This window comes from Orbicella faveolata, unplaced genomic scaffold (genome assembly GCF_042242905.1).
Source record: "Orbicella faveolata isolate gen_17 unplaced genomic scaffold, um_ofav_v1 contig_26, whole genome shotgun sequence".
Classification (NCBI taxonomy): domain Eukaryota; kingdom Metazoa; phylum Cnidaria; class Anthozoa; order Scleractinia; family Merulinidae; genus Orbicella; species Orbicella faveolata.
Genome location: NW_028301554.1, coordinates 2,584,757 through 2,609,518, shown reverse-complemented (window position 1 = coordinate 2,609,518; position 24,762 = coordinate 2,584,757). Strand labels below are relative to the sequence as shown.

Below are 24,762 nucleotides of genomic sequence, written 5' to 3'. Positions count from 1 at the left end.
CCGTGAAGGCTCAAGGTACCATTAATCCCGACCCATCCCTCCCTGATGCAATAGTTTGCTACACGTGTGAAGCATGGCGGATCCATCAACGAGGTTGTGAAATTTATTTACGTTGTTTTATTGCAAGAAGAAGCAATCAATAAGATGAAGCGTAAGACAGAAACTGCAGAAGACCCTGTCGAAGTCAATTATGTTACCAAAAAGGTAAAACAGAGCTCGAACGAATGTATTATTATGTTTAACTAACAATAACATCACTCTAGGATACAGGCTTCTTTCAAAACACGTGTAAACACATTAACACACGTTTTTATACAAATGAATATGAGAAAGTTCATATATTTGAACTGCAGAGAATGATACGAAGACATGATTTATCATCGCAGTTATATACACAACTCAAGCAGTTGTGAAATTAAAGCTTGAAAAAAAGAAACAAAAAAATTCAGGCCTGAACGGGATTCGAACCCATGACCTCTGCGATACCGGTGCAGTGCCAGTGAAAATTTTTTTCAGGCTTTAATTTCACAATTGCTTAAGTTGAGTGTATAGCTGCGATGATCAATCATGTCTTCAACACGTGTTTTTTGTTAGCTTCAGGGTGGAAGACGTAAGTATTTTAACCCTGTTTGAATGAAGTGTCTTTCTCAGCAAGACCTTATCGTTAGATAACACCATATCATGCTCCGGTCAGTGGATAACGCGGTCTGCGGAGTGCAGATCTGAGACTGCAGACTCGGGGTAATTAATGCAGACTGAGGGTAAAATGCAGACTGTAGACTTTTTAATCGTATAACGTGTTGATTCCAATATGAAGTGCTTACCATCAACAGACTAACCTTATAGGTATTAAACAGGCTGTGAGGAGTGAAAATCTGCACTCCAGTTAGCCTGTTTACGGTCCATTGCCCCTCATAATAGACCATTTTACAGTTGTCTGTTCAGTGACCTGGCCTTTGAATGGCAGCAAGGTTGGAGGTGAACTTGTTTTGATACAGACCTCATTTTTTGTTGTTGTGTAAATCAAATTGTTCTAATGCTAACTAGGTGCATTTACATGACATTAAAGCAGAGAGATCTGTATCAAAACAAGGTCACCTCCAGCCTTGCTGCCATTCGAAGGTCAGGTCACCATGCATAGAACTGTAAAATGGTCTATTGGAATAGCAACACGATTCATTTAAGAATTATAAGTCTACAGTCTGCATTTTACCCTCCGTCTGCATTTTTACCCCAGTCTGTAGTTTCCAGTCTGCAGTCCACAGTCTGGATTTTACGCTGACTGGTTCTAATACCTCTAGACTATAGCATAAAGTGTCCAAGACATCTAAAAGACATGAAAGTTCAGGGCTACAGCTGAGGTTGTCATAAGTCAAATGGCAATTCTCTTCAAGGTTTATGTCTTAAAATCTATCTTCTGCAGTTCAAATATATGATTCTTCATATCTGGGGTGGATAGAGAATTTTACAGAAGGGTTTCGATATATGGATAAGGGGGTCTGGGGGCATCCTTGCCTGGAAAATTTTTGAGATTGAGGTCCTTGGAAATGGGATTTCTAAAATTCTGAGACCAAGTCAGCGTGTTATAATATCTCATTTTTTAAAATTTAGGGAGCTTGACTAAACCAACCAAATCCCCCAAATCGCCTGAACCGCCATAGATCCGCCCCATATGCATGCCCAGTTTCACGTGTAATACTTACTCAAAACATAACCTGCTTCTACAGGGACGGATCTAGGGAAGGGTGCAGGGGGTGTGCACCCTGCCCCCTGAAGTGAAGCCTTCTTCTTCATATTTGCTTTTAAAATTTGTTTACCTCACCAGTCAGTTACACCAATCCTTAGTGGTGCACCCCCTCCTAAGAAAAATCCTTGATCTGCCCCTGTTCTACTTGGCGTAATAGCTCAGTCTGTAGAGCACTGCACTGTTACTATATGTACACAGGTCATGGGGTTGAATTTCATTTGATCCTTTCCTTAATTTCTTAATACGTTATCTTACTTGTTTGTACTGTCGCAGCCATTCTCCAACTCAGTGACTGTTTCTGATACTGTGGTTGTTTATTTTCTTCTTTTAATACTTAGAGAACTGTTGTCACAAATGGAGAAGAAAATGAAGCAAAAAGTACAAACTACAAGGAGAGTTTATATCGACCACCAACCAGTGAAGAGATTAATGCCCTCAAAGAAACGGAGAACCTTTTCAAGTCTAGTCTATTTCGTATGCAGGTTTGTTCAAATGTCTACAGCTAACCAAAGTACAAGATATACATATACTATAATTGTATTAAGTTATTTATTGAACTATCATAAGTTCCATATTAGAGAAATACTGGTCTAGTCCTCTTTTAGCAAGTCTATGGACCATAAGCTGCAGGTGAGGTCCAATGAAGAAAAAGAGCAAGACCAATATTCCCCATTACGGATCAAAGATGCTAGTGCAATAAAGTATTAATTATTAGATTATTAGATCTGTAAACAGTAATGTTTTTGTTTTGTTTTGTTTTTTTGTTTTGTTTTTTTAAAAAAAACCTCTGCTAGTAAACTTAAATGTGTGCCACAATCCATTCTTTGTGAGCATACATGTACAAGCAAAAGTTAAGCATTTACAGCATACATTTATACAACTGGGTGAAGAGAGGTACACGTATCATCACTGCGGGGGTATCCTGTTGAAGAAGTCAACACAATGATGCTGGTGAGGGCTTGAACCTGGAGTCCAACATGCTTAAATTACACGGCACCGCACCTCACACTACTGTAAGTTCCAACTGACAAAAAGAATAGGATTATTGGTGAACATACATGTAGAGAATTACAGTTATGTATTTATTAGTCAAGGCCTACACCTGTAGTAAGTATTTCACTTTTTTCCTAGATCTAGTACAGGACACTAGGCTAAAAGTGTTTTTAATTATTGTTCCAACTAGATAACTGAACTTCTATCTGAAGTGCAACCAAAGAAAGACAGAAATAAAGCTCTGGATGACATTTTGCATGAGCTAAATACTCTACTACTGTCTTTACCTGATGGGAAAAAGGAGCAAGAGGTTAGTTAACTAAAGGCTCTCTTGGATGGATCATGTATTGCACTGGCCGAAACATCACAGCATGTTTACATGCATTTCATGGCAGTTTAATTTAAACCAAAGCATTATGCTACCCAGTCACCAAGTCAGTTAGTCTGCAGCCTGAGCTGTTATAACAGTCGTAGCTTCAATAAAGAAGTCGATTAGCCCCCAACCCAAAGTTGGTAACACTAAAGCCCCCTTATAAGTCAACTGACTTGACTTATTCCCTTCCATTCCCTGTACAAAGCATAGCTCTATGGAGCCATGTGCCATCTGGTTCTGTTTTTGGTTAACTTCTCAATCTGTATTTTCAAGTGCAAATGAAATGCATTCCTTTTTTATGATATTCCCCCACATGAGCCTCCATTGCAAGCTAGTTCCAGTCCAACACAAGGAATACAAATATGGCCTGTTAACAATTTATTCCACTTTCTTTTCTGTAGGTGGCAGACCACTCATGTCTTCCAAGGGGAACCAAATTTCCTCTCCCCCCTACCCCCTCCTCTGTGAAAGGGAAGTTCTGTTTTCGAAAACCAGTGAGTGTCAAAGTTGTTGGAAGTTATCTTCTTGGGACAGAAACGAAACCAGACTTGAATGTGGATATTGCTGTGGAGATGCCGAAGGTGAGAGGTTTTATGATTGCTTGACATTTAGTTTCTTTCTTTGGCTCCTCTTCTGTAGATGCATATAAATTGAACCTTTGAACACAATTTGAATGTGGCTAGCTACAAGGGGTTTACTAGGTACTTTCTGCAGGTTCATTCGGGAGTTCCTTCAATCTCACGTTATCATTTTGGAAGGGAGAATTGCAAAATGAATGGTACTGTTAGTAATTGAACTTGTAGGTGATTTACTTCTAGTTAGTGTCGTCAGTGCAGCGCAGTGAGAGAGATGGCGAGAGACAGAGAGACAGCCTTTATTTTAAAACGATGGGAATTAAAACTAAGAAGCTTTAATATTCATGGAAGGAAAGGAAAGACCAAGAATGCTAGCTGGATTTACAGTATGGCTTCTCCTTCCATCTCACTTCCATGAAATTCAATAGCAATTGTGTGTCAGTCTACAAAGTCTTATCATTTTCATGCACACATCCTTTTTTGTAGCTATGGTAGAATAGCCTTTCTGCATGTAAATAAGCTAATTGGTATGTTAATATAGATCTACATGTACACTGTCAACACAAACATTCTGTCCATTTCTAGGCTGATTCTCAGAGTTCTACTGTACATACACAAATACATGTAATTGTGAGCACTACATGTACACTGTACATAGATGTAATGTACAATGGTTAATGCATTATATGCTACAACACATGTTTCTAGGATAAAGTTGTTATACTTGTACAGTGTGTATAACTAAGTGAAATTAATGCAGGCTGGTAATATTTTTTCGACATTAGGAATGTTTTCAACCAAAGGACTATCTGAACCTGAGATACCACCACAAACGTGCTCTATATCTGTGCAACATAGCAGCACATTTAATGAAGAGTTCATTGTTTGAAAGTGTTCAATTCACACACATGAATGGTGAGGTATTGAGACCCATCCTTCTGGTCAAGCCTAAAGGTTAGTAACTAAACACTGCTTAAATACTGTGTGTACTCTCTCCTCCAGAGAGGTTTGAAACATCCGTTATAAATGCCACTGTGCAAGGTGAGTGCAGGCACAAAGTCAAATGGATTACCATCGTCCTTCATGTAACCCTGCACCTGCACTTGTATTGTTCAACGGATTAATTCTTCCCACCCAAAAAACCAATTTTAGCCTCTGCCGAATAGAGAGGCTTATGTATAGCAACTTTTTTCGAATCACAGGCATGAGATTTTTAATCTGCAAGTGCCAAGATTTTTAGCAGAAGGCACAACTACATGTATATCTAAAGATCAAACTTTCAAAAGTTTTTACAGGGGGACATTCCAACCAAAGATTTTTGAAGATGTTTCCAATATTTCCTGAGACCAGACTCCGAAGATGTGTTTTGTCAAACAATGCCATTCCCTTAAAAATCACAGAGAATTGGGGATAAGTGTACTGTCATTAGTATACATGGTCTTTTCTTTCCTCATACTTATTTGACCTCCCCCTTGGTCAATAACTCATAATATACCCCTACACTTACAGGTGCAGTAGGAAGTTTCACACAAGTCGCAAATTTGACATCTTCTTGAATAAAAAGTGCTTACAACTGATTCCTCTCATAGGTAAAGCTGGGAAACAGTTTGTCATCAAATTGCATCCCTGTTTATCAGTGGGTACATTCAAACCTCAGAGGTTTTCTCCAAAAACGAATAATGTCAGACAGAACTGGTTCAATGGCAAGGAGGGCGTGGCAGAAGATGGGGCTGGTAGGTTACAACTCTACAATTTGTTATTGGCAAAACTACCTGTGAGTCACTTTTAATTAATTATCAGTGGCTAAGATGTCAGGAAAACAAACTTTTGTAATGCAGCTGTACATTATATTGTAGCTTACAGACTGATCGTAAATCTGATCTTAATCATTTAATATTGCTCATCTCAATTTTCCAACAGTTTTCATTTTCTGGTACTTTTTTTTGATACTTTTACCATTAATAAACTACTATATGTATCATGTACAAGTTGGAAGGGATGCTGGAATTGTATTGTGTTTCTCTGGGGAAAATTATTTATATTACGTGTAGTTTGAAAGTTGTATGCCCTTCCCATAAAGGTTTTTTTGGGTTGAACCCTTCCACCCCTCCAGAAATTTCAGTCTAACTTCATACTTTTCTATAAAATGTTTGGCTTTTGAGATCTCCCACATACTGGGAATTTCCAAATTACGATGCTCTCAACAAATATAAGCTCTAGGGTGGGTTCTCAAACCACACATTGGGTTTAAAAAGTAACTTTTTAAACCATCGACTTACAGATTATATAAGACATTGTTGCTACATGTACAATTACATGTATAATTTTTAATTTGCAATGTTGTGGCCATGCAGTCTGTTAACAATAATTTTTTTCTTGTTTTGTGTTATGTTTTTAGACACAACAATACCAACACCTCATTACAACGCCTCAGTGTTGTCGGACATGTTCTTGGAGCAGCACCTTCACCATTTGTATAAGTGCATCACTGATTTCCCGAGAATGAAAGACGCAGTGGCTCTAATAAAAGTTTGGCTGCATCAGCGTGAACTTGATCAGGTTTTAGCATTTTCTGTTTCCATTTTACACTTTGTCTTGTAAAATTTTATAGTTAACTCGGACTGAGGTGAAAGTGGTCGTCACGAGGTTAGTAGAATAATGTAAATGTACAGCAGTACCAGCAACCTCATGATCAACCTGGGCCCAGTGGTTCAAAGGCTGTTATCCACTGTAGTCCGTTATCCACTGTACATGTATAAATCACTATCCAGTGGATAAACATTGGCAAAGCAAACTACACTATCCACTGGATAGTGATTTATGCAGTGGATAGCAATGTGCCCCCTTTGAGACCAGCTGTTATCTGTAATGCCATCCCATCCAAGGGGAGTAGCAATACTTAGTCTATTAGTTAATGAAAACTTTCTTATTCTTTCTTCACCCAGGGACAAGGCCGTTGTGGGGGATTTTTAGCATCTATGTTCATCTCTCATTTACTGTCAGTTAAAAAGATCAACAAGCACATGAGCTCATACCAGATTCTGAGAGTTTTTCTGCAGTTCCTTGGTAAGCAATGAACATATGATTTCTCCTTACAACTTCATGCATTATCAAGGAGACAAGTGATGAGAATAAAAAGAATCATTGATAGGCTCAGCCTTAAACATGGTTTGCACTGCTCCTGGAAGTCATTGAATACTCCTGGAATTTTAACATGTTCATTTCAGTCCCATGGGAGGCGAGTTGGCCTCATGGTTAGTGGGCTTGTCTCCAGATTGAGCAGTCTGGGCTCAAGCCTTGGCCACAGACATTGTGTTGTGTTCTTGGGCAAGCACTTTGCTCTCACAGTGCCTCTCTCCACCCAGGTGTATAAATGGGTAATGGCAAACTTAATGCTGGGGGTTACTCCTGCAATGGTCTAGCATCCCATCCAGGAAGGAGTAGAAATATTCCTAGTCCCTTATGCTGCAGAAACTGGGACAAGATTCAGCCTGATGGGCCACTAAACTTAAGCATTTCAGGCCTTAGAAAATGTCTTGAAAATTCTCTTTTTCCAACGTACCCCTGGAAACTTGTAGAATTTTTAAGGAGAAGAAAATTCTGACTATCAATTAACTTGGTAATGTTACGTCAAATACTCGTCTTTTTCATTGCAACAATTTTTAAACATGAAAAAGACTGCCTTATACAGTATAGTTTTGTATCGTTTTGTGCCGTGAAAAACATGGAATTCCTATCATTACTGAGTAGTGCAAACTCTGTTTTAAGAATACAATTGGATTATCAAATGATGAACAATGCAAATCTGATTTATGATAAGATGTAAGTAAACTAATTGTGTATGATTTTATCAAGGGGAATCAAGAATAGCTCTACATTTTAAGTATGTTTCATTAAAATGACTTTTATTATCCTTTTGTTGAGAACACCTCCAGTGATTATTAGGACCTCCACATACCAGACACTTACACTGTACTTGTTGACAACTATTTGCTATGGCACAACTAAAATATGTAACATACACAAGCTTTCGACAACTAAACACTTAATTTTTAGTGGTCAACAACTAAGCAGTTTCCATTTTCAAAAAGGAAAACTGCCTTTAATTACATGTAGTTGTTGACAACTACGTTTTGACGATTTTTGCTCTGTGTAGTCCTGAATCATTGGTTCAGTTGTTCACGACTATCAAAACATGACACACCTTTGACATGTGTATTGTTTTGAGCATGCATAGTGAATATTTTAATGTTAGTTCCCAAGGTCTTCCTGACCTGACTTGGACATCAACAACTAACACTCCAATGTGTGGAATGTTAGCATTGGGCACAATTAGTTGTTGATAACATTTAGTTGTCTTCAACAAATAGTTGTCAACAACTAAGTGTCTAGTCTGTCAAGGCCCTTTAAGTCTACTAAGACAAAGAAAGGAGTGTTCTCTCAATGGTGCTTAGTGCATTTGGGATCCCCTGAAAAAATTGCCAGATATTTAGCTAGATGTTGTGATCTGTCTGACAGAGATGACGACACTCAAACTAATAGTTCATAATTATTTCTTATTTCTAAAATGCTCGTTAAAATCATGTTAGGATCCACTGACTGGACTAAAGAAGGAATAACAATGACCAGAGAAGACATTGAAGAAGGGAATGTGGTAAGCTGATTCTGCAGATTTGAATTATATATATTAAAATACTTGCAGCTGTACACAAGATTTAATTGTGGCCCACTGACTGTCAGATTAACAGGGTTCCACTACATATGAAGACATGATTGATCATCGCAGTTATATACACAACTTAAGCAGTTGTGAAATTAAAGCCTGAAAAACAAAAAAACAGTCTTGAGCAGGATTCAAACCCATGACCACTACAATACTGGTGCAGTGCTCTACCAATTGACTGAGCTCTCATTTATTTAGCCAACTGGGAGCTGGAAACATGACCCACTCTCAGTTGGCTATTTTTCAGGTTAAACTGTACTTCTCTATTTTCTCAGGATAGTGCACAGTAAAACAGTTAGAGGTTTTAAAGAGGTTTTTAAAAAAATGTCAGATAAACGTTTTGTTGGACTGACTGTCATTTCATCACTGGCTTTCTCCTTCATGCCACAAAATGGCACTGTGTACATGTAGCAGTCCTCATGAGGTTTCTGCAATCAATTATGTTTTACTGGGATGGAAGAATTGCCCATTACTCACCCTCCAGGCTTGAGCTGGGAAGACCAGGACCCTTGCCCCTTTAGCCTTGTGAATTCCCCTGCAGTTTGGGCTCTGATATCCATAGTAAATAATCACTGATTTCATTCAACTTCACAGCTTCACTCACAGTTTGCCCTAATCTTAGTAATTTTCCACTCACGTTGCTTTGTCACGATTAATATTCACTCCCGGTTGCCAAAACCCCTTAGTCAATCTGGCAAACTCCTGTAGGCCAGACCCCCAGGGACTGAGGCCCCAACCAACAAAGCTCTCACAGTCAATGACACATGCAGTCTTCACCACCACTACAAGTAAAAACTGTTTCTTTATTTTGTCGTTCTTACAGCCCTCCAAGGCAGATTTTCATTCAGGGTTTGATGTCGTGTTTGTTGATCCATCTGGCTACCTTAACTTGTGTGCTGGGATGACGGCAGCTCAATACAGGAAAGTAAGTGAACTGTGTTGTATTAACCATTAATTACTGCACCCAAATTTGCAATTAGCCAATCAGAAGCCTTGTCTGCTGTCCTTAGCATATAAGAATCTTCAGTTGTCACATTTGTCGAGACTTGCGACATAATGACACAGAAAAGATGTCATTTTGCCATCATCAAGGATTGTACTTTTCACGATTATTTCTCTGATTAATTCTCAGCTGCAGCACGAGGCCAGGTTGTCGCTGGAATTTTTGGACAGTAGTTTTATGGACAGCTTTGAAGTGCTCTTCATGAAGCCGGTGCCATTTATACAAACATTTGATCAATTTTTACAGTGAGTACAAGCATGTCAATGTTGTTGATTGTTGATTTAGCTGACATTGAATTTTAATTTCACATACAACTTTAAATGTTCAAGACTGAGTTTAAAGAACCCTGACATTCACTGATGGGACAGAGAAATTACCAACAAGTCAACCGCCATCAAAACATGATAGATTTTATTGCTAAATGTACATGTAGGCAATACAGGAAATTTAAAAGAATAAATTGTTTTCAATTTTCTGTACACATATGTACAATTTCAGTGAAATTATTTGTGATCATGGCTCATCATATTGCTGGGAGGGATTTTTGTCAAAATGTGCTGTTTCAGAAAACATGCATATTCCTCCCACAGATGGGATTGAATTTCCTGGGGGTGTGGTTAGGAGGTTTCTGTGAAACCAAAAAGTTTAAAGAAATGTAGGAAGCTTAATTGAAATTAACGGGTGGGAGGTCTTGGAAAAAATTTCTCAACTGTGGGGGGACGTATGGATATTTTCTTGAAGTACGCAATCAGGGTTCCATGGACAGAACTTGAGGTCCAAGTTTGTGTTAATGATTCACCCATACTCAAACACTTTTCTTCCAGAATTCCAAAAATCAGTGCTTTAGAAGTGGTCTGCAGGAGAAATGATCTTCTCCGTCACCTTATTGATCATCCAGGAGACTGGACCCCAGTTGTCACTGATTGGCTGCTTCATCTTGTCACTAGAGGCCTGGGAAAGAGAGTAGAGATGCTTTACTTCAAACCACAAACTCCACTTCAGGTGAATTAAATTTAGGAGATCATCAGGGGAACTGCATTTGTCTTGATATTTTAGCAACTTCTTCCAACTAGTACTATAAGAAATGTCTGGTGCTGAATAGCTAGAGAGAAGTTGTTTGTTGACAATAGAGTTTAACTGAGGCGGTTGTTTGCATGCTATTAAATAAAGAATCTTTAGAAGTTCATACGTCACATTTTGGAAATCTTTTGGATGTCATTGGTACTTTTTGAGAAGTCTTTGTGTCAACTGGAAACTATTCATGCATTATAATTTTCAGCAATCTTTGCAATAAATTTTCCTTGCATTCAACAATTAGTGCTTAAATTATCTTGATACAAAGCAAAATGGAAACTACAACTTACATGTATTTGTTTTGCGATTTATTCATTCCATCATTCATTGTAATCTTCAATTGCAAGAATTTTTATAATAAATTTGCCATAGATTTACAACAGTTGGTGCTGAAACTCTTGATATTAACAACAAAAATTATGAATTCCATCAGAATTGTTACCATTTGGTTAGTATTATAAATTGATGGTTAGTTAAAGCATGCAAAGGTTATCTACATGTATACGCCCAGCTAAACCTTATTTTCTAAGTTTAATACCCTTTTGCAGCTATAAGGAATTAGTTTTTAGTATGTAATGAACCACTGTGGATTTAGATTCTTTATGTAGTTAACACACGGTGTATTGTTTCAAACTTGTGCTCTCTTAATGTAGTGGCCTGTGAACAAAGCTCCACTCTCCAGAAGTCAAAGCAGTGTGACACTGGGCTTGTTATTGAATTCTGACCATGCAGATGCCGTGCTTGACACAGGGCCCCCAGCTGACAGTAGTGAGGTCAGTGGTTATCTGTTCTATTGGCATGTACTCTGTGTATTGTAATCAATGCATATAGGACCCTGAGCTGACAGTACTGAGGGTCAGTGGTTATCTGTTCTATTAGCATGTACTCTGTGTAGTGTAGTCAATGTACAGGTCAGTGGTTATCTGTTTTATTGTATGCACAGTGTATGCTGCTAGTTGTTAATTCAGCTCCTAGTCTGAGGGTCAGTGGTTATCTGTTTTATTGTATGTGCACTGTACACTGTTGTTAATTGTCAATATACATGTAGAACACTCAGCTGACAGCACTGAGGGTCAGTGGTGTTCTTTATTTATGTATGTAACAGTGTTCTAGACAAGTGAGGGGTCTCAGGGCAAACACCCAACAAGGTCAGCTACATGTACATGACCCAACAAATTGATAGAAAATTGATAATGATTTGGTTGGAGCAGTGGGAATTGACCCATTGGAATTCCATATTTTGACACCCTACATAATTGTACATTGGTAAATTAGCCAGAACTCTGACATACAGTACAATGTATCCAGCTTTCAATATCAGAAAAACAAAATGAAACAAAGTTTTCAGCTGCAAATGAGATACAAATGTATATTGAGAAAAATCTGATCTGCTTCCTGTACCTTTAAGCTCCATCCAGCCTCCCCTCCCTTTGCCTGTGTGTCCTCCCCCCCTGTGGAGTCTCAGTTGCCACTTAATAATACTTTTTTATTTACTTTGCCTTTAGTTCATAAGGGATGGATCTTGATGGTTGTAGGGGATTGGACAATTGCCAAAATGGAAGTAAAAAGACTGAAAAAGTCCTTGTGACCTTAGGATCCTGTGTTTGCTGAAAAATATCCTTGGTGAACTTAAGGGTGGGAAAAAATCTTCATGTTTGGTTTCCTCCTCCCAAAGGAAAAGATTTGTTCCTAAACTGCACATGACGCATTTTCACTTGTTGTTATTTTTTTGTCCTGGCAGGCTCCATCTTTCCGTGCATTTTGGGGTGAGAAATCAGAGTTACGCCGATTTAAAGATGGTTCTATTCTTGAGGTGGTGGTTTGGTCCTGCAACAGCATGGCAGAGAGAAGAACTATCTGTGGAAGAATTATTAAACATCTTCTTCAAAGGTGGAAAATTATTTCTAAAACTTTACTCACAGCTGGAGCATGGCATAATGACTAGCATTCCACCATGCAATGGAAATTGAAGTTAAGCTTCCCCTTTCCACTTCCCCTTTCTCCTTCCTCCTTCTCCCTTCCCCCTTCCCCCATTTCCCTCTTTCCCCTTCCATCCTCCCCCTCTCTTCTCCCCCCTCCCTTCTCTCCTTCCCCTTTTCCCCTCCCTCCTCCTCCTGCCCCTTTCCCCCTTTCCACCCTCCACCTTCCTCACCCCCTTCCCCTGAAGCCACCTTTACCTGACCCACTAGCATGGGGAAAGTTTATTAAAACTCAATTTTTTTTGTAGACATGGTGGTGTTGATCCAGCATTGCTGACTTTTGTTGCGAATCAGCTGGACTGTGTACTGCAGACACATGGTGCATCGTGTGACAGTGGAACAGGTGATGAAGAAGCTCAGAGAGTGATTCAGGTGTACAATGCTTTGTGTAAACAGATCCGTGCGTTGGATTTGCCGCTCAATGTCAACTCGATTCAGGGAATTAGCTCTGTTTTCAGGGGAGCAGAGGTAGGGAAAACACTTAGGAGTTTTTATGATCAACATCCAGTTTCCCCTCACAATGTCAGTACAGTCTCAAGCAGTCAGGTGCTGAGAATAACCATCAACAAGGAAAACTGATAAAGATCAGTTCCATCCAGCAGAATTTTTATCGGTTCCTGGCAAAGATGTTACAAGCAATTTGCCTTCTACTGTAAAATGACAATAGTAAGATTTTTGCTTATTTTGTTCAAAAGGCTTTTTCTTTGGACGGCTTTCAGTGGGGATGCGCATTTTACATGTAGTGGAAAAATTTTACATTTCAAAACTTGCCAGGCTTGTATTTGGAACAAACGTGAAGACAACGAAAAATTTTGTTACATTTTAATACATGTACATGAAAGAATGCTTAATGGTAAGCCACTCTAGGGATAACAATAAGAAGCACAAAACAAGTGAAAATATCAAAACTCAAAAAACGTTATAGCAGGGTAGTTGGTAAGCCTAACAATTTTTTTTTTGCCTTAGAGGGCTACATGTGAAACAAAATAACCCTAAGCTTTGCATTTGGGAGGCCTTACTTACACTGTAGACAAAAGTATGCACATAAGAAAGATTTATGAGGTTTTGTTGTTCTTCTGTCTAGGTTTTTCCACCAAGCCCTTGTTTTAAAAATAGCAAAGTTAAGCCACAAATTGGTGATGAAAAGTTGGCGTGCAATGTACTCCTTCCTTCGGAAATAAAACACGCAATTTGGTGTCCAGCCATGGAAGGTGAGATTCTATAAAAGAACTTTTCTCTTACAATGCCTGCGACTTCACAGCACCTTAGGTTAATAATAATAGTAATGGTAATGGTAATAATAATAATAATAATAATAATAATAATAATAATAATAATAATAATAACAATAATATTAATAATTGGTATTATTATTATTATTATTTTAATGAACTTAATTTACTGAGGGTGACACATGACAGTATGAACTGATAAGCTAGTGACCCTCTGTGCTAAACTTCTATGAGTAATTATAAAATAACTTAGAATAGTACAAAGTATGAATATTAATTGCAAAAACATCTCTACATCTACAGTTAAAATATCTATAAAATTAATTATTAAGAATTAAAAATTAATTCAAAGCACATGAATATCTCTATTCACAACACTATGCTAAGAAATGTTTTTTTCATGGCCGAGCTAAAGGAACCGATGGTGTCCTTTTAACGTATTTCTAGAGGAATTCCGTTCCAGAGCTTTGCCTCATGAACTTGAAAGGTCCTGCTTCCTTCCGTTTCTCTGTTCTACCACGGACACATTCTGCACATTAAATTATAATTCGCGTAAGCTCGTGATCTAAAGTTCATAAATTCCAATACAATTATGATATATAAGGGCCTCCAAAGACTAGACATTTAGTTGTCGACAAGTATTTGTTATCGAGTATGGAGTGTTGGTTGTCCATAACTAAGTCACGCCAGCGAGAGCTTGGGAAATGACGTTCACTACGCATGCCCAAAACACAAGATGCATGCTCAAATGTGTGTCATGTGACTCCCAAAAAACGGTCAAATCATACTTGCCGACAACTAAAGCAGTTTCCCTTTTCGAAATGGGAAACTGCCTAGTTGTCTTCAACTAAAAATTTATCATTTAGCTGTCGACAATTCATCTCACACACTACGTTTTTTTAATTAGTTGTCGATAACATTTAGTTGTCCACAGCGAAGTGTCTAGTCTGGAGGCCCTAACAGAAGGCCCTAACAGAAAAATAGTCGTGAACAAGCTAGTGAATAGCGTGTATAGATTATTGCAATAAAAACATTGTGGAAAATTGAAAGAACTACTTTCTCTAAGAATAATGTATTGTGCTGTCAGCAAGTTAGAGTTGCTTGTTGCTCTTTGTTTGAAGTCTTGCAGACTCGAAAATGTAATTATGGAGACTGATAGCAATAACACATTAGTATAACTTCAGATGTGGCTAGCAGGTTGTGTTTTATAACTCTTAGGCCAGTAAAAAAACAGCCTCTAGTATTTCGTGAAATTGAAACTTCACAGAGTTGTTATTTCCGATAAATAGCCAAATAAGATTGTAAAAATTGAACACAGTTGGAATTACGAAAGGTATATCTCTGGAATTTGTTTAACTTTAACCTCTCCAATATCTACAGTTTTCAACGTTTCAATGATTTTATATCTTGTAAGCTGTAATGAAGCATTCCAAAAGAAGAAAGAAAAAAAATGGAAACCTAAATCTGACTAGTGGAAAATCTGGCGAGTTAAAACCTCAGTGTTCTGGCTGGTAAAATCTGACATGCCACTAGCCTGTATTAAAAAGTTAATCTCCATTCCTGAAATGTCTTTTGTGTTTGATGCTGTAAATTTAGTTATTTTATGTTAAAGGTAAAAGTCTAAAGCTCTAGCTTTCTCCAAGTTGTTTTACAGTTCGAGACCAGTGGTAAATGGCCGGATGATCTAGCTGCTATTCAACACATTAAAGCAGCTTTTCACATCAGACTTGCTAAGTTGCTGAAAAGCGAGTGTTCGCTTGTAACTGCGGCTTCGCCTCAGCATGTAGATGTTCTTAAGGTGAGTAACTGAAAAATTTCGGTTCAAAGGATTAACGCGTCAACAAAACCAACTGGCTTTCCACAAATAGGATTCATCTAAGGCCTAGTCCACACTGCGGCGAAGAAATTCGAAAACCAATCTTTATTTCTACGGTTAGGTCTACCGTCTCACTAATCCGTCATGAAAACGGAGCTTTTTGAAAACTCTCTTCAAACGGGAGGAACTTGAAAACGCCGGCTTTGCATTTTGTTGTGAACAGAAAATAATTTGAAAACGGAACTTTTCAAAAAGAGATGACGTCACGATAATCATGTGATTTCCCCGCCCCAGTTCTCCTCAAACACAAATCCAAAACGACCGGTGATTGTTGCGTTTTCCAATTTCTCCTGCTTAGTACTGTGGACGGTAAATATTTGATGCGTTTTAGGAGTGAAAAGGCCGTTTTTAAATTTTTTCCGGCGTCGTGTAGACGGTGCCTAAGTTATTTGACATATAACCTGCAATCAGGCGTTCTTTACTTTCACGGCAGCAAAAAAAGATTGTCTGTTCACAGGTTATCATAGCGCTGTTATTAACCCGTCAGGACCTTTACTTTTACAACAGGAAAGAATGGTTTTGGGTATTTTTGACATTGTTTTTGCTTGTTTTCCGACCACTTGTATTATCAAAACCAACAAAAGTCTCGTCCGCTGGAAAGGAAATTTCACGTGCGATATTCTGCCACTTGATTGGCTAACGAATTTGGAAAGCCAACTAAATGATAGCGGTCTTACTAACAATATTTTTCCGCCTTACTGAAGAGTCAGCTTCCGTGACGTGAGGGGTGCAAACTTGAGTGGGTCCAACTTCATTGGGATCGAATCAGACACCTCTTTATCGCGCCTTGGTTGGTGGTACTTAATTTGAAGTGTGAGCTGATGAGAACCTTCCTAGCATGCAATTCCTGTGTTTTTCTCCGGCAGGATGGCCTTGTATTTAGAATCAAGATTATGCATTACCGGGAAATGGTGTTGCTTCAAAAGAATGAAATCACACAGGAGCTTAAAACAGATTACGAGAAGAAAGCTAAAGAACTAGAACGGGAAATAACGCATTTGCCGCTCTTAACAAGCACACTCCATGGGTAGGTATTGTTCAGAAATACTCTTCTACGTCTACACATACACTTAGTTAAGTCGCTAAAACTCGTAAGATGTCACACCAACTGTAAAAATCTGAATAAAAAATAACACAATGGGATATCAAAAAATTAAAACATGAAAAATCCATAATAAAACTAATACAATGAAATATTAATAACTAACTAACTGTGATTCAAAGCTACCTAGGTCATTGAGTTTGTGGAATAAACCACTCGCTTGGTTGATAAGAAACATGTATCCTTTCTATTCTGGTCAAAATTCCCAGGAACGTGTATGTTTGCGAGTGACAAACCAAACTGGCAAGGCCTCACTTGTACTTATCATTTCGTTTTAATGTTTTGTTTTTGCAGCATTCAACAGCATTACCGCGGATTTACCGGAACTATCCGTTTGTCCAAACGCTGGGTGGCCGCTCAACTGATGGCTGATCACGTGACTGATGAGTGTATTGAGTTACTGGTGGCTTCTCTCTTCCTCTCCCCAGCCCCTTTTACTCCTCCCAGGTAACGCAATAAGCCACTTCAGGCTGAGTTTCTTTTCTCCTCTGTGAGGACTAGAAACGGGCTTTTTTCGGAACCATTTGTCGCACCAACGTGTTGATTTTCATGTAAATCCAACTCAATTTTATATGAAATGTTTTGAACGAGCCCTTTTGTGAAACAGAGACAAAAGGCAACTCGAAATTGGAGTATTAATTTAACATTCCAACATAGAAATGAGTGTTTTGAGAGTTGCAAAATCCTCTATTCAAACTCATTCATAATTCATCAAGTTAACACAAAGAATACCACAACCATGAGGGACGTTCGGATACCCGCTCTTAATTAGCATAGATTTTGACGATTGTGCTTCTCGTTTACTCGTTAGTTTTTGTTTTGATTGGGAAGATATGTTAAACACTCGCGAGAGTGTTTCAGCGGCTACCCAAACACCTTGAATTTCGTCAAAAATACATCGCTGCGCGTCGTATTTTCAACGCTCGTTAGTTAATGTGTTGTTTTCGAATTAGTACCTCTTAGAGTTGAAAAGAATTTTAAGCCACGCCCTGTAAACAGGATCCTGTTACCTCTTAGAGATTCTTTTTAACATTTCCGACGATCACCGCTGTTCTTTTGATATGGGGGTGCCCGCGGGCTTTGCAGAAGTCGATCGACTCTCGCCTACTTGGCTTTCTTCCTCACGAATAAGTGCATTTGTAATGATAAACACGTATTTACTGCAGAAAATTTGTTCAGTTTACACAATACTCCTTCTTACAGGTCTCCCCTGGTTGGATTTCTCCGATTTCTTCACCTTCTTTCTTCAACCGACTGGGAAACAACTCCTGTCATTCTAAATTTTAACAACGACATTTCTGGTGAGTGGATGAGGTATCGTTATTTATCTTTCACTTCTTCAGTTTTTTTTTTTTTTTTTTTTCACAAGTTTCAAGCGAGAAGGTCATGGAAATGAAGAAAGCAGTCATTTTAGAAATTGTGCTGACCAAAAATTTAAATTCTCCCGCGTCAATTTGAAGGGGATATATGGACAACAGTGAGAAGAATTGACATGTTGACTCCTGAGGGAAGTTGTAACCGAAAGCGTGATTGTCTTGTTTTTTCTCAGCAGCCGCGACTTGGAAACTGTGATGACCAAATGTAAAATTTTCCTATGTTAATTTAAAGAGAATGTATGAACAACAGTGAGGAGAATCGATATGTTGACTCATTAGACAGTGTTAACCAAAACCGTGATTGTCTTGCAGTTTTTCTCCGTAGCAACTTAGAAACTGTGGTGACCAACTGACCAAAAATCAAAGTCTCCCGTGTTGATTTAAAGAGAATGTATGAACAACAGTGAGGAGAATCCATATGTTGATTCTTAGACGTGTAGAAAATGCAAACCTAATTGTACTTGTGTTGTTTTTTCTCCATAGTGGCTGACTACCAAGAAATATCCTCCAAGTTTTCCAAAAACAGAACGCAACTTCCAGCAATATTTATCTCTACTCCAAAAGACAAGTTCACCTCTATGTGGACCAAAGATAAGCCTTCTAAACAGGTCAGTTGATTTGTTTGGACTAGTTCGCTTAGTTTTGACTTTCATCGTTCATTTAGTCTATTGTGAGGATGTGAGGATGTTGTGCACCGAAGAATTAACTGTAGATCAGGCCGAAGTTCGCTCTGAAAAGAACTGAGAAAATTGGATTTTTGTTCGTTATAGAATTGCAAAACACCAAGGTTACCGCGCGTTCCAAACTACCAGTAGATAGAACGTCTTGTTCATTATTTAGAACGGTATTTACACTTGAATCAGTATGTACACGTAATGTTTTTTCCCGTTATAGATTGTCAACAGACTCTTTGTGCTGGCAAAGGAGTCATTCTTGATCTTGGAACGTCAAATTCAAACATTCGCACTACAGCCAACCGATTTCAAGGTAAGACGATGACCTGATGACTGAGGCGTCACCTTGGTAACTGTCAAAAGTTGAACCCTAATTCCTTTCGAGTAAGGTTCTTTCCAACAGTATCACCGGTAGGGGTTTCTCTAAGTTGTTGTCGTTGTATTTTTTTGACAAGTTATGTCTGTCATACAATTCAAATTAAGTAAGGTTCCATTATCCCAAACACAAGTTAGCCACTTTGCAGCACGTGATGCCTTACGCAAAGAAGGATTTTACGCGACTTGTCTAAGAATGGTGTATGGCACACTGCCCCACCCACCCGACCCCTTATTCTTTGCACGACCCTCACCGTAGACAGACTTAGCGTATTGCCGATATTCAACAAAGAAGACCATGCTTATACAGTAAAAGCCCGCCTGTAAGAACCTATTGGTTTAAGAACCTACTGGCAGAAATTTGCCATTTTAATACCCAAAGATGTAAGAACCTGTTAAGCCAAGCAAGATCAAGCAGGCTCTTCTATGTGAATTACGGAAAAACATTTTCACCAAGGAATGTGAATTTGAGAGGGCAAATTTCTGTTACAAGAAAATACCTGATACAGTTGTGAATAAGTGCTGTATATTCAAGGACCAAACCCAATTTTATTGATTTTTTCTGGTAATTAATAACTATATCTCCCTCATGGAAATTAAGAACCCAAATAAGAAATCCAAAAACCTCGAATGCCAACCTCGAATGCCAAAAAACTACCTCAAAAATACAAGGAACTATTTTGCCAGACTTCAAAAAATGTTGGCTTTTACCCGCGGGTCGTTACTGCAACTCTTCTGCTCCTGTGTTTACTTTCCTCAGCAAACCTTCCGCCCACCTTTGGATCACTATGACGTCATCATCCATCTGCACAGTCGTCTTCTCCATCGTAGAACCCAGGCCCTTGATAAAGGGAAAAATCCGGCAAAAGAAGCCTCGTCTTCATGTCCTTCAGTTTTACTTCCGGTCGTAAACTTTGATCCTGCACAGTTGTATCTTAAAGAACTTAAGGTAAGGAAAGATACGACGAGCAATCTTAAGCTGTTTCTGGCGTAATTTGAGTAATCCTAAGTTACGAAATTTCACCTGTAGAATATGGAGCAAACATTTGCCTTTTTGATCTTAACACCCTGAGAAAAGTCTCTGGAAGTAGTTATATATATTTATGTTTCTGATCCAATGAACGTAATGTCAAATTTTATTTGCAAGGAATATTCGGTAGATAACGGAAGTGAAGTTATACCCACTGCAATCTGACAAATACTCTGTTTCCTTGGTTTCTCTGTTTTGTTTTCTTCCAGGATGCTTTTTCTGACATTGCGCTGTTCTTTCACGATGTTTACGGAGGCGATTTGATAGGAATTCTGTGGAAGCCTCAGAGTTTTGTGCCGGCCCCGTTCAAGGTACAGACAGCATTTGGAGTCTTTTATCCTTCAGTCTTAGTATAGATTAATTTCTAGATTCTCCATACCGTGTCCTGTGGGAGGCACGGTGGCTTCACGGTCAGTGTGCTCATCTCCGGATCGAGCGGTCCGGGTTCGTGCCCTTGCTGGAGACATTCCCTTCTGTCCCTGGGCAAGACACTTTACTCTCACGGTGCCCCTCTTCACCCGGGTGTATAAATGGGTACCGGCGAACTTATTGCTGATAGACCACTTGGCTCGTATGCAGGACTGACCTTTTACCTTTACCATACCGTGTCATAACAGTTTAAAGTACTCGCGTCATAAATGTGAATGACTGTAGCATCAGAGATAAAACCGGTCCTCACTTAAACATCGTTTCCCCAGTTTTTTGTTTGGGTTCTGTCTGCCTAAACCAACGTTAGCATGGTAACAAAAGCCAGGTCGACATCTACAGCTATAAAACTGCATTGTCACGATCAACGAAACTTGTTTAGGTTAGCGAAAACCTGTTTATACGAAACCCGTTTCGCGAAAAACAGGTTAGTAATTTTTATTCCTTTGTTCGCATAAGGGGCGCGTTCCATTCAATCAAAAATTTCGGAATTTTCGTAATAGTAACTAATGGTACGGAAATATCTAGGGGAAGTTGTCAGGAAATTCGAAAATTATTGAGCTCGTTCTTCCTGTTAAATTTGGTCTGCCGCTTAATTTCACTTGATAACAGGTTCTCGGACAATTTCTTCTTCTAAAGTCTCGTCCCTACAGGAACTCGCAGTTCAAATTTTTTGTCTGAGCTACTCGGAAACCGTTTCAATAATTCTCAAAATAAACGCATTTCGATCATGATTCATGTAAAGCCCCTCCTGATGTGAACGCTTTTCCTGATGAAACATGTTTTATTAGGCTATCTTGCCCCTACCCCGTCAAGGCTTCCGTTTTGTGCTGGCGTCCAGCTCTCGCGATTTTACCCGCGCGTTCAACGATCGAATAAAAATACAAGAAAAATGGCTGTCAACAGTGTAATGTTTTATTCGTGATTAGTCTAAACATGTTTATTCCTAGTGTGAATGCAGTATGACATGTTCCTTATCTCGAACCAAGATGTCCTAAGGATCTGGACACGAAGTTCCCGTGGTCCATGTCAACTTTTCCCCACCCCCCTCAGCTAAAGTCGAAACAATGTCATAAAGTGGCATAAAGTAATCTAAAACGTTACCAAGTTGAAGTGATATGGGGCTGACATTACCAGAGTAAAACAAGTTTTCCAGTCAGTGGAAATCATAGAAAATAGATTTGTGACGTGGCCATATTCCAAAATTAAAAATTACCTTTCCATTTTCAGGTTTCAGTTTCATCATGTAAAAAACCCGGCGCGGTTGTTTATATCATCGATCTGTCATATCCCAGATTCTTGACTTAATTTACTCAATGTTTACGATTTTTGGTTTTGATCACATGACCAGTGAAAACCATTTTAAAATGTCTTAGCCGGAGCTCAAGAGTAATAACGCTTCGTTTCAATAGCGAAACTCAACGACAGATGTTTCTGTTACTTTACGGCCGCCATGTTGGTGCTCCTCGGAGGGGCACCAACATGGCGTCTCCATGCAAAGCTCTAAATGCGGGTGAAACACTTCGGCGAATAACGCGCAAATGAAAAGCAGCAGAGATCTAAATCTTGGCGCGGTTGTTTATCTCATCGATCTGTCATATCCCAGATTCTTGACTTAATTTACTCAATGGTTACGATTTTTGGTTTTGATCACATGACCAGTGAAAACCAGCAATTGCCACTGTTTTGTCTCCTTATCCTTTCCTGTTGATTCGTAATTTTTTCACGTTTTATCAGGTGTTGCACGCGCAGTGCAAGATGCCATTAATCAATCCTCAAACGACTGAAAAGGTTGGTAACTAGATATATAAACAATAACCTCCATTTGGCGCGAAAATATCCTCGGATATTTGTCCGCCGACAGGTTGGTAACTAGATATATATACAATAGCCTCCAAAGTCAAATGGAGGCTATTTTGTTTACATGTATTATCCTTCAAATAAATTTCGCGACACGCGCAGTTTTGAAATGTTTGATGGATTATAAGTAATGCTAATAGGACTGAGTGGAGTCCAATTCGGTGATATCTATGTACTTCGTAAATGGACTAAGAGCATAAACATAAACGGGGATCTCGACGGAAAACTAAAAGGAAAATATCTCACAGCAGGAGAATGGCACCATAGAAAGTATTAAATTGACCCTTTTTTAACGTCCGGTGAGCCTTCCAATTTGTTTTATAGTGTAAAAGGTGAAGGTGATATACTTCTCATGGGATAAAAGTTAACTTTTTTAGAAGTTAACTATGAAACTAGATTGTTTAAAATAGATTGTTTTTCAAAATTCCACGAACTCTCCTTCACTTTTGTAAGAAACCCCAACCCTCACCCCCACCCCCACCCCGAACACCCCACCCCCACCTCTAAAAACGCAGCAAAAGTGAATGACCCCAAAGGGTAATCAAAACTCCAACCAAAATATGCAGCCGAAGCGAAGCGCGGGGAAACATGAAATCAATACCAAGCGCGGGAAAACATGCAAACGTTGCCAAGCAACAAAAAGCATACAAACGCTGGGAAGCGCGGGAAAAGTTACAAACGTTGCTAAACGGGATAAAGCATGGAAACATTGCCCAGCGCGAGAAAATATGGAACTGATGATAAACTATGAAAACGTTACTCAAGAATATCTCAATAAAACGGTTTTTCGATTGATTGTCAAAAGCATTCGAAAGCTACATCGTAATCTTAGAAACCTGAGCAAACATATTGAGTTTTCAACCAATTAGGTGCAAAGGGGAAACCAATTGGGGCGTTACTTCCGCGCGTTTTCCCGCCCTTATCATCAGTTCCATATTTTCTCGCGCTGGGCAATGTTTCCGTTTTATTGAGATATTCTTGAGTAACGTTTTCATAGTAAAGCAACTGTTTAGTTGTGGTGATAACTTTTGATGCTGTTGTTGTTTTGGTTGTTGCTGTCGTTGTTGTTGTTGTTTTAAGTCGTTTTTTGTATTCAGTCCAAACAGGGCCAGACCTTGGTCATCCCGAACATATCAGCCATCTTGTCTGATTTTCAGACCATCGGAGAGGGACTGGTGAAGAAGATCGAAGTGTTGAATGCATGAAAAGGGAGAGGACAAGCGTGACATGTAAAAGTGAAATAACAAAGTTTTGATGAAATCAAAAACACCTTTATTAAAGGAATCGAATACCTATAATTACGTTTCCATCTATTTGATTGCAATGAACGCAGATAACCATATATATTTAGAGTCTTCTTTGCAACCGCTTTTTAGGATGTCACGGTTAAGCGTTGCGTGACATCTTAAAAAGACGGCTGCGGAGGAGACTATGTATTTTAAGTTATCGCAACGAATTAATTGTCTAGTACGCCTAGTACTTAAACATTTTAACCTTTTTAATGTTTTCCTAGTACTCAGAGTCAGCTTGTTTAAAAAATGACCAGAACTATTCTGGTCTCCTTCAAAGCCGTTATTAAGTTGGTCACGCAATGCTCCTCTCCAGTAACGGCGCGGAGTACGGAATATTTGAGCGAAGCTGTCATTGGCTAAGACGCGCAAACGAACGTGGTTCAGGTTGAAGCAGCTGTCATTGGGAAAAACATTTGCGTGACCTAAAAATATCGGCTGTCAAGAAGACTAGAATTGTCAGAAAGTGAAATGTTTTGGGTGAACTTGGATGATACCTAACAACCCACTTTCGAACCACAGAAGGGTTTGACCTGCTCATATTAAGCTTGTGATAACACTTGTGCTTTACACGCGTATTCAGATTACTCTAAAATTCTGGTTATTATTCCCCACGGTTTCCCCACCCCCCTCCCACTCAAAGATCCATCTATATATAAAAACTATTTCAGTTGTAAGATACTAGAAGCCCTTGTCTACTTTTTCTTGTTTCATTGATATAAACACTCATATAACAACGGGCCGTGAGTTCGAATTCTGAGTACAATGAAAGCTAACTGAATGATTTACTGTACTGAAAACGCTGATTGCTTTGTCAAGAACTTAAAGAAAAAACACTTTGAAGGAGGCTTTTCGAATTTTGGTTGAAATGCATAGAAAATGCCTTTCTCGGAAAATTTCACGAAAATAAAATCAACATATTTTACACTTGTTTTGTCAGGACATTGCTTGTGTCTGCCAGGAGCCCTCCATTGCTGAGGTCATCACTTCCTGAAACAAAAACAAAGATGGAAAAAAAACAAGTTATAAATCATTTTTCTAGTAAACCAATTCCC

At 38.8% G+C, this 24,762-nt stretch overlaps 1 protein-coding gene across 2 annotated transcripts; it reads left to right on the top strand.

Annotated features, from left to right (window-relative positions):
- The first annotated feature begins 26 nt into the window (after positions 1-26).
- LOC149107634 (nucleolar protein 6-like) lies at positions 27-24,634 on the top strand. Of its 2 annotated transcripts, none has more exons than XM_089296394.1 (26): positions 27-204; positions 2,086-2,229; positions 2,931-3,050; positions 3,515-3,694; positions 4,474-4,642; positions 5,278-5,421; positions 6,087-6,247; positions 6,634-6,754; positions 8,278-8,342; positions 9,235-9,336; positions 9,544-9,659; positions 10,275-10,416; positions 11,142-11,261; positions 12,230-12,378; positions 12,716-12,935; positions 13,552-13,678; positions 15,343-15,497; positions 16,442-16,602; positions 16,972-17,124; positions 17,881-17,978; positions 18,537-18,661; positions 18,948-19,040; positions 19,863-20,051; positions 20,342-20,443; positions 22,296-22,349; positions 23,516-24,634. In XM_089296394.1, exons 1-26 carry the CDS (start codon positions 145-147, stop codon positions 23,621-23,623), a joined length of 3,378 nt encoding a protein of 1,125 aa, XP_089152520.1. In that variant the 5' UTR covers positions 27-144; the 3' UTR covers positions 23,624-24,634. The 2 variants fall into 2 exon arrangements, with proteins under 2 accessions (XP_089152520.1, XP_089152519.1); XM_089296393.1 differs by having other exon boundaries at positions 28-204; positions 10,239-10,416.
- The last annotated feature ends 128 nt before the right edge of the window (positions 24,635-24,762 follow it).